Here is a 10,336-nt window from a genome sequence, read left to right as displayed (position 1 = left end):
AGGTGGGCGCACACTTCAGGGTATTTACCATTACCAGCACCTTTCTTCGAATCAGCCGAGACATCAAGCATCTCCATATCCTAAGGACACCACTGTAAGTAGTGCTAATAAAAACGGGCGCCGACAAGCGCATGAAAGCAACACCATGGAGAGGTCCATGTGCTAACTTTATTTAGGTTTATTTCTTTCGTGGGGCCGGGATCAAAGCGTGCTGACCCAATGCACTGTTTTCCCAGAGGTTCACACTTCGGCACCCTCCGTTTCTCCAGGTCTTTCCCGCGGGCCCTCTCCGGGTCTCTCTCCAGGTCTGTCGCCGTCACTTTCCGGGGGCCCTCCACCGCCAGGTTTCTGCCGGCATGAGCCCCTGAGGCGCTCACTCCTCCGACCACCACCTTCTCCTGGCGGGCCCTCGCCTCCACGCCGGCCTTCGCGATACCTGCCTCTCCCTCCGCGTCGACCACCGCGGCGATCACCACCGCCCACACCGCCGTCTCCACCTTCACCTTCTTCGAGTCCACTTACTGCAACAGGTGGAAAGAAGGACGAGACAAAGAAAAAGTTGCGCACACCAATGCGACGTAACCCTGGCTGCACAACAGGCAGCCCCCGACTTGGCTGCGCGTGAGTAGACGCTACGGTCTGTACGGAAATTGGTTGCGTGGTTGGTCTGCCCGTGTTCACCAGAAAATCTTCACAACGAGAAAGACAACATTAAAGCCGCAAGCACAGTATTTTTGATGCTATATTTAGTACTTGGTTTATGGTGTATGAGGGTTTAACGTCCCAGAGCGACTCAGGCTATGGGGACGCCGTAGTGAAGGGCTCCGGAAATTTCGTCCACCTGTGGTTCTTTAACGTGCACTGACATCGCACAGTGTACGGGCCTCTAGAATTTCGCCTCCATCGAAATTCGACCGCCGCGGCCGGGATCAAACCCGCGTCTTCCGGGCCAGCAGCCGAGCGCCATAACAACTCAGCCACCGCGGCGGCCTATCTTTAGTACTGTATGGTGTCTTAGAGTAAATTATTGAATTCTAAGAGAAGGTACATACGCAGCAATTCTGGACAAAAGCGTTTTTTTGAGCGGGAAACCATTTATGAACGCAATATTTTCATATAATGCGAGATTTTACTATAACACTCAATATGCCTACAGATCACCCGCCGGCGGTCTAGAATTGTTTTTCTATTAATGTTTTTGCTATCGTCAAAAGCATTCTCCGTTGGTTTTCTACGGGGGTTTTGACTGCTCGATGCGACCGATGGAAACACTTTAAAAGAAAGATTTTGCTACATATCATAAGAATGAACCATTACCTTCCATATTATTATAAAAGTATCTTACAATTTTGCAATTTTCAAAATTTTTGTCCAAAATTGCTGGACTTGAATTAACCAGTGCTGGAAGCAGGGGCATAGAGTTATAGTTGTCAACATGAGATTAACAAGTTTGTGGGGTTTGCATGCCCACAGCTTGCCCTGGAAAGGTCTAACTGTAGATAGAGGGGGTGTGCCTTCTTTCCAGTAGTGAACGTAGCTTCGGAGATAATGATGATGACATTAGAGTTTGGAAACTTCCAATCCCGGAAAAACTCGGCAAAGTCTTGTTCTGCCATATTACCAATGAATATCCACGTCAGCAAGGTTGGTCATTTGTTGCGACTAGATTCTCTAAACTACTGCTGTTTCGCTGTGTTCAGGTTTAGTGACTGCTTTATGAGGGTACATGCCAGAGGGGCTTAGTCACCATGGCGCAACACTCTCTGTACAGAGGCTCGATGTGTTGCCGACAGCGGCGGCTAAATTTAGAAAGAGGCATAGTACAAGGACGATGATTTGCTGATATTTTCAAGCACTTCAAAAAGACCAAATTGGCCGAAATTAACTGAGAAGCCGCAACTACGACATGTTGTATGGGCTGCTTCGAGCGTTAGGGCGTAATGTTTGTTAAATAAAAGAGACTACGACCACTTAATTAAATTATTGTTCTAAGTAAAAATTGTTCTGTGGCTCCTTCTGGCTATGCTGACGTTTGTTCTTCTGCAAAAGATGCGCTTATCAGCGAGGAAATTGGATTTAAAGATTTTCTCGCCAGTCGATAAAAACTCGTGACGTCCTTACCGAAAAGCAAGGGTTGCTCTATTTTAAAGTGAATGGTTGTGTAGCCTAGCCTCTGGGATCAGCGTAAGCCGACGCACGCATTTTATATTAGAAATCAACCAGGGATGGTGGCTCTTGTTTTTCTTTATTCTTCTTATTTTCAAGCTTATAAAAGCTCCGTCTTCATTGAGCGTGGTCTCTTTGTGATTAGAATGCGGTACAGCTGCCGATACTGGGTAATTTGATTTCTCCTCAGCGTCCCCTGAAATTCCTTCCGAGGCTCCAGAACCACTGTGGCAAAGCGACCTTGTTGCACAAAATATGGTGACATCATATTGGAAAGCAGTTTCTGACGTCACGCACCCACACCGTTCTTTCCGCGGCCACCCGCCCTTTTTATCGCTCTCATCTGACGTCACTCTCACTGTTCCGCTAGCGAGTTCTTTTTTTCTCTTCTGCTTTGCTGCCTAGCCTCAAATCACACGAATACTTTAATAAATTTAGTTGGAAAGCATGTTAATATAACAGCAAAGGAGCCAGATCTAGCTTTAGAGAGCGAACGACCATAAAAATAAACAGCACATCTGTTGATTTGATGACTCTCCAAATTTCATGTGAAATAACAGATTATTCGTTCAACAACCATGATGATTGCATCGTAGTGCAACAGGTGCCTCTAATGGCGGAACTGGTGTCTATTATCATCACCATGGGGGCGCTGGCTGTCCGTGTCCTCCGACCGCTTGCTGCGGGACAGTTCTTCGCTTCCTTCCGTCAGGTCGTCCAGTAGTTCGTCCGCTTCGTCTGCGTCAAGGACACATCATTAATGCATCAATGTCTGTTTTGGGAATGAGACAGCTGAACAAGCCGAATTTGCTTTATTCAACTCAATTATCGCTTGAATTCACTCTGTCGGAGCAAAGGCATACATTTGACCTGAGAGTAGTCGAACGGGGTGACACGAAGAGTTATACTTGTACCCGCGCGTGATTTTGACTTATTTCCAACTAGCGGGTAAACGCTCGATACAGTTAGAAAATATGTTTTTTGAACTCTGAACGTTGCTGTCTCTTCGTACCAAATGCAACATTGTCAGCTACGGCCGATCTTTTTAACTCACCTAAGGCTGTTCATATTTTGGTTAGCAAGGTTAAGGATGTGGTTAATCTTCCTGATGCCAAGAACTTAAATTCTTGCCCCTTGTGAAAGTTCCAATCATCTTCTTATAGACAACGTTTTATAAGTAATGACGTTTCTAAAGCAGGTTATTTGAATGAAAATATTTTTTTCCTCTATCCTGGCGGTAAGAGACACGAATTTAGGCGACAAAGTGGATCTTCGGCTACTCACCGTCTTCAGCATGTTCACCCTTCCCGTGGTCTGCGCGAACTGCGACTGCCATCAGAAGAAATGCGAACAACGCAAAAGGCAAGACCTTCATCTCGGCTCTCCTTGCGACGGTGCTGTACAGAGAGCCTCGAAAAAGTTCTCGACTGGGATACACGCGATGTTCGCAGCTCGTCTTATAGACAATCCACATCGCGTGCTCAGGCAGCTGCCACGCTTTCTTTTCGCTGGCGTATACTGTCGGCGTATTTCGTGATCTGGTGCGTCAGACTTCGGCCGTTGTTGTTCCAGCTGCCTTTCTCCACAGCACGCGTAAAGCATAACGAAGAAAGTGCCTTCGGAGTCGGAAGAACATTCTTGTCACGTCGGTAATGAAGAACAAAACAATAAAACTACACTCTTCGTTAAGTAAGTTTGGAACAGAGTTCTGTTCACGTCTTTGTCTGATGAAGGTCCCAATACTCAGTGATTGTTCAAGGCAATGAAAACTGTACATTTGGGCTTGAAATATGCGCGGTTTTCCATCGGCCGAAAAAAAAATGTCGCTATTGCTCCAAATAATCCTAAATATTATAGTAAAATAAATACGGGCTGCAGCTACATGCTGGCATAGTTGCAAAATTTCAGACGTATTGACGCGGCTTAACTGCAATAGAGGCTAGAAACCCAATGTATCAGTCCGCATCACCGCGAATGACTTAACAGCGTAGTTTAAATGAACACGGACGCCAAAACATTGAAGGCGATGGCAGGCCGCTCCTGTTAGAGCTGGATACCATAGTAAAGACAGGACTTACAATCTTCGCTTGTGCTAGTCAATGAAGTCACTGTTGACAAATATTTCTAACGAACTTTTTCGGCTTCAGCAGGAGAATGCTTAAACTACAGCTGACGACCATCTATTCACTGCTGCGTTGCACTCCTTCTTCTGATGCGAAGCTGTCCTCAGTAGCTTCCTGATCACTCAGTGATAATCGCGCTGTCGGTGAATGCTGACCAATCAGGGCTTCGTCGAGGCGCCCAGAAAAATCTAAGTTCATTTTTCCTTCTGTGGAAAAGGGCTGTGCGCAGATATAAGTTTTTCATCGTTTGCACCAGAAAACTAAGCAAAAATGCCATCGCATGCCACGTTATCCCAGAAAGGTCAAAATTTCTTTTTTTTTTATAAAAATGCGTGCTTTGACATATGTAATTTATTCGTGTCACAGTTCCAAAGTCGAACACCATTCGCTATATCAATCACTATTACATAAATAGGCCTCTCCTTGTGGCTTACATGTTGTGTAATGCGGATATCAATTTGTAATATTTAAGAAGGCGCCAGACTTGTTGCTCGTGTGTCATGGATGGCTACGGTTTCCACCTTCATGCGCCTTGCTGCAATTGCCTTTCGAAATACGCTCGCGCCATCCAATGGAGTATCATCAATGAAGACCACTTCTTTACCCTTTTAAACACTACCCTCCTAGCATTTCTTTGACGCAACCCTCACAGGAAAGTGCCCACTTGCCTCTATGACGTAGGTTTCACAAACATGTGGCTGTAGTACACGGAGCTCAGCCTCCTAGCTGCGTTACATGTAGCGCCAGTGCGACGACGCTTGAGCGGAGGTTTACTCGACCGTGGCCTTGCTTTCACGCCGTCTTGCTTCTGTTCCTTGAACTTGCCTAATTTGAACGCGCTCAGGCGTTCGGTGGATTTTTCCCATTTTCAGGCCTTCTCATTGACGCGGCCTCGTCTCGTTTCATCCATCTTTCTTTACTCAAGAAATCTCTGCTTGCGGCAAGACCCAGCACGAGAGGGTGTAAAATAAATAAATAAATAAATCATCTTTAATGAAACGCCAACAAATCCGGTGCTATGAGCGAAGTTAGTTTTATTGCCACTGGCCTCGCATCAGCTGACGAACTGCATACAGAAGAGTGACTTTGCGGTGAAAGCCGAACAGCGATATCACGGTAGATCTTGAGTTATACAATATTACAGTCCTGCAACATTGATAATACACTTAAGTTGTTAACGATTGTCGCCCCTCTCCCCTAATTAGAGATAAGTATAGGCTGCATACGAAGGGTAAGAAAATGACATGAACACGTCTACGAAGCGTGCTGCCTACCTGGTCTCATGTTGACTGGCACCGTAACACTCGCGAAGCCATCACATATCACGCCTTAGGCAGCACGCGACCTCCCAAAACGTATTCCACGACGTTACTGACAAGCTGGGAGTTTCACCCTTGGGTTTTTGCAATCGCTTTTTATTACCGCTCATTGTTGGCCAGCATGCAACGACACATACAAAGGTACAGCGAATGCTTCGTGCACGGTGGTGAAGAACATAGATAAAACGAAGAAAGGAAGACCGTGAAGTCTCAAAGGTTCTCACGACATAAAGAATGACTTGGATTGTACAATAACTCGCTTGCTTAAAAGCGAGATCGCTCATGTGCACTTTCCGTGACATCGATATGTTTGAGAGCCATCCGTTCACGCCAGCGTTCGAAATAATTCGAACCGTAGTAAGGAGGCAGCTACCGCTGCAGGCACTGAAGCACACATTTTACGCCCACGCATTCCTCCAAGTAAAGTTTATCGCGAAGAAACTTAGGCGAGTAAGACCGAACGAGCGAGAGGATCGAACGAGTTTCGTTAGTAGGGACGCCGCCGGAAGCCTGGTGAGAGGCGAGAGCGAACAAGGAAGGAAGTTTCCCGACCCGGGCCCCCTTTTCCGGTGCGGTAGTAAGGGCGACGAACTTAGCCAGTATATTAAACTGCGCCAAAGGCTGCGCGGACCGCGGCTTCAACTACGGGCGAGGAGTTAGTGCTCCATGCGGCAGGGACGTCGTTAATCTCGATACCGCCGCGGGAATAAGCGGTCCCACTCGCGCGCCCGGCCTCGGAGGACCTCCTTAGTCTAGAGGACGAACGAGTGATCGCCTTCGGAGGCGAGACTTCCCTTCTCGGAGCGACCCGCCGCACTTATCTGCGCCTGGAGCCTCATCTGTTTCACTCGTTGCCTTCGCGGTTGCTGCTGACAATGAGGACGAACTTGCAGCACCGATCTCGTCCTCGCTTTTGTTCTGCTCTTCTCCGGAGAAGCACAGGCAGCTTCGAGTAAAAAACCGACGGATGAGTGCGTTGTATATTACGGATTAAATAGCCCGGTGTTCGTAATTCAATAACAGAATGAAGAAAGACCCCACGGCAAGGAAGTGGGCAAGTTAAATATTCACGCATTCAGACTGGTTCGCCAGAGCTACGGTGTGCTAAGGGTAAGACTGGCGCGAACACATTTCTTAATGGTTGATTTAATGGAGACCCCACGGAAGTTGGCTCCGAAAGAATAAAAGAAACCGCTTATGGCACTTTAGAATGCAATCTGATTGACTAGTGCGTTTGCTATTGTCTATACCGGACTCCCTTGCTAGTAGCTGTATCTTGGCGGAACGTGCATTGTCCAGGACACTCACTGCGACTTATTGTATTATGATACCGCCACCGTTCATTCGCATTGTATTATCTTTCCGTCCTTTCCTAACAAGCGAGTAATTACTCATTGGCATACACCTGAACCCAGCCATACGGCTACAAAGGGCAACCTCAGAGACTTCACAGTTAAAGAAAAATTCGTCCTGGTCCGGGGATCGAACCCGGAACCACTGCTTCACAGAAGCAGTCGCTCTATCAACTGAGCTAACCGGGACGGCAAACTTATATTAGGGCGAGAGCGAATTGATCAATAACTGGAAGTGGGAACAGCGTTCGTCAGATTCTTAGGGTACCCCCCCCCCCCCCCCCCCCCCCCAGGGCGGAGTACATTTGTAATAAGGGAGTAATTACTCATTGGTATCCACCTAAGCGCAGCCGTACGGCCACAAAGGAAAGCTATACAACTTTCTCAGAAACTTCACAGCTAAAGAAAAATTCTTCCTGGTCCGCGGTTAGAAACCGATAGGAGAAATTCAAATACCTCTCCTGTTCTCGCTCGCAGAGAAATTTCACTAGAAAACAGGGGAAAAAAATTTGCTTTTACAAAACATATTTTCAATAACCAAGAACGATGAATGGGATTACGAAGTTGGTACGATGTGCTCGGAAGCTTTACTTCATTTCAGCCCTGTTTTCTTGCCTACGGTGTGACATATGAGGAATGCAAGCACCTCATGAGCGTTATTTTGGCAAGTTTTATTCGCGGAAGCAAACGCGGATATAGCGGGAACCATGATGGCTGCGGCATACCACCGGAAAAAAGCCTGATCCAATTTCATAGGGCGACAACCGAATACGGGGCCCTGAGGAGTGAATAATAGAGGCGTAGACGATCGTATTTGGCGTCGGGGCCCCGATATTCATGAGCCGGAAGATGCACCGCCGCTTGCAACAGAGAAAAACGGCTCCATAAAATTTTCGCCTTGTTCCTTCGTGAGCCGTGGCACCCGAGCCTTTGACGTAGAGAAGGCGCCGATGGCACAACACATCGGCTTGCAGCTTAGCAATGCCGCTATATACTGAGAAGCTAACGCGCCATACTTGCTTTTTGCCCGGACGATCGGTCCTCTCCACAGACACAACAACGACCCTAGAAGCGCGCCGCTGAATTGCATCAGTGATCCTTATTTGCCCCGAGGTCACTAAGGTGGTTTAGCAGTACCTGGCTACGCACTACTGGAGCTACATAGTGCCTACATGTGGGGAAATGAAACAAAAACGAATAAATATGTACTCTCGTCGTTGGTCGAAGGAAATTTCCGCTTTTGCCATAAATACCGCCTTTAGTTATCCCGAGTAATGAATGTGATAGACACTCGCATTACGAAATACTTCGATTACCCATCTCTAACGCTGTCTAGCTATCGTCAGATGCAACAGCGCCAGAGAGCAGCTTTACACGTTTATCGCATCCAACAGTAATACGCTTTGCTTCTAGAGGCAACAGTTCGCACGCATCAATTATAAAAACAAAAGTCTATGAAAAAACTTGCGCACTTGGTTTGGAAAATAGGTGGCGCACGTTTTCCTCCTCTTCACATATGAGTGTCTGTTTAAGCTTTCTCAGGCATAAAATTTAACACAGTACTAGCCGACTGCGGGCAGTCTCAAGTATAGCAATTGGAATAGCACCGCTCGCCAAGAAAATTGAAATAAACGCATCGTGATGCCTAATGAATTCTTCCACGTTGCTAAAAGTAAAGCACTACTTGAGACCTAACATAAATAACAAGTATTCGATGGCCAATAAAGCACGTAATAATGCATTAAAAGAGGACGGAAGTTGTGGGATTTTTCGAAATGAATAACGGTAAAGAAGGCTGGTAAAAAAATACGAGTTTTTCTGTCTCAAGGCACTTTGAATTATGAAGGACTCCATGGTAGGGAACTCCGGATGGTTGTTCAACACAGCTGCGTATAACAGCAGCCGCGATAAGCAGCACGCATGCGCGCTGCTCATGACTTCGTTTCCAGCCTTCCTTATCGAGGAAATGGTTCGGCTTATCAGTTTACTGATACGGCCAGCGTGGTGATAGACGCCTCCGCTTTCATACCAACGCTCGCCGTATCCACGAGTTGGGCGAGTGGAATGACGCTGCGTTTTCTCACCTTCCGACCCAGCTCTCTCTAGATGACCCGAGTTTCAGCTGCCGAACTAACTTGGCGCCGAATTAACTCTACGTCAGAGCCTTTTGCGAAATTCATTTCACAAACGGCACGTGGGATGAATCGAACCTCTTATTTTTTGTTGATGACGAGACTGAATTAAGGTGTCTGTAGGCAAAACCGGTCCCGCGCACGTGGCAAGCAGCGGAATGAAAGCCGAGACGTCCAACGCCACGCCTTCGGAATCGCGAAAGTCATGAGACAAGTGACAGTCGCGCGCAGGAAGGCCGGAAAGGAAGCCGTCCAGCTTATCGCAGACGCTTCTAGACCACGTGAGCTGTGAGCACTAAGAGCCACACGATTCAGTGCTCGCGTTTCATTCCGACCCGGTGTGTGTGTGCGGCCGTGCTGGCACCTCGGCATTTCAAGAGCTTCACAGCAAGAGCCAGCAAAGTACTGCGGATTGCGGGTGAGAATGAAGGAGCTTTGTTATTTCCAGAAAATATTTTCCGTATCCGGATCCCTCGCGAAGTTTTGGTAACCCAGGCGCATGGAGACTTTTGCATAGTGTGATTAGTTTCGCCGATGCGGCTGACAGCAGAGCGTAGGCGCGGGAGAGCATTTGCTGCGTTTTGTCATCTCCAGGTGCCGCCACGAGAATTTCTGTTCAAGTCTCGGGTGAGACCGCCTTTTACTTAGTAGAAGCGTAGAAGCGCGCTCGCTTAAATGCGTGTCATGCAGGAAATGAGTCGAATTTATTGAAAGGGCCTTTACTGAATTTTTTTTCAATGTGCACGAGCAGTGCCTGGACGTATCGTGCATCACAGAGAAAATTGACACAAACAGCGAGAGGTGTTTTTCTCACATAAAATTACTACCAAAAGTTTAGAACTGTTATCATATTGACGTATTTAGTCCTCCACATGAGATATAATCAGCATAGCAGGAAGGAATGACGTAAGCATGCACTGCTGCAATGAAAAAGAAACACTCGCCAGTCATAATGCGTGGTGAAAAGTTTCTATGTGCTATATAAATATTGTAAAGATTGAAAAAAAATATTATCAAAGGCTTCTAAATTAAGAAAAGAACACTTAGAACTCTTAAGCCTAAAAAAACTCATATATAGCGCGAAGTATTCTCGTCTGATTGATAGGGTGGTGCGCTCTTTATCGTCGTGTAAAAATGTTAAAGGTGGTCAGATATATAAATATCTAGGCTTTATGGTTTATAGGGGTTTAACGTCCGAAAGCGACCTAGGCTGTGAGGGACGCGGTAGTGGAGGGCTCCGGAAA

The 10,336-nt window shown here is 46.8% G+C and overlaps 1 protein-coding gene across 1 annotated transcript; it reads right to left on the bottom strand.

The window, feature by feature from the left end:
* Nucleotides 1–215: 215 nt before the first annotated feature.
* Nucleotides 216–3,581, bottom strand: LOC144094644 (uncharacterized). Its single transcript, XM_077628567.1, has 3 exons — nt 3,451–3,581; nt 2,809–2,904; nt 216–521 (listed from the first exon to the last, which is right to left on the bottom strand). The coding sequence occupies exons 1-3, from the start codon at nt 3,539–3,541 to the stop codon at nt 241–243; spliced, it is 468 nt and encodes a 155-aa protein (XP_077484693.1). The 5' UTR covers nt 3,542–3,581; the 3' UTR covers nt 216–240.
* Between the last annotated feature and the right edge of the window lie 6,755 nt (nt 3,582–10,336).

This window comes from Amblyomma americanum, chromosome 6 (genome assembly GCF_052857255.1).
Source record: "Amblyomma americanum isolate KBUSLIRL-KWMA chromosome 6, ASM5285725v1, whole genome shotgun sequence".
NCBI classification, from domain to species: domain Eukaryota; kingdom Metazoa; phylum Arthropoda; class Arachnida; order Ixodida; family Ixodidae; genus Amblyomma; species Amblyomma americanum.
Note: the sequence above shows the minus strand (reverse complement) of the source record. Positions and strands in the feature narration are given on the sequence as shown.

Coding starts and splice junctions, on each gene's coding strand:
- LOC144094644 (XM_077628567.1), bottom strand. CDS start 3,541: ATGAAGGTCTTGCCTTTTGCGTTGTTCGCATTTCTTCTGATGGCAGTC. Junction 2,905..3,450: donor GGGTGAACATGCTGAAGACG/GTGAGTAGCCGA, acceptor TCCTTGACGCAG/ACGAAGCGGACGAACTACTG. Junction 522..2,808: donor GGACAGCCAGCGCCCCCATG/GTGATGATAATA, acceptor CACCTGTTGCAG/TAAGTGGACTCGAAGAAGGT.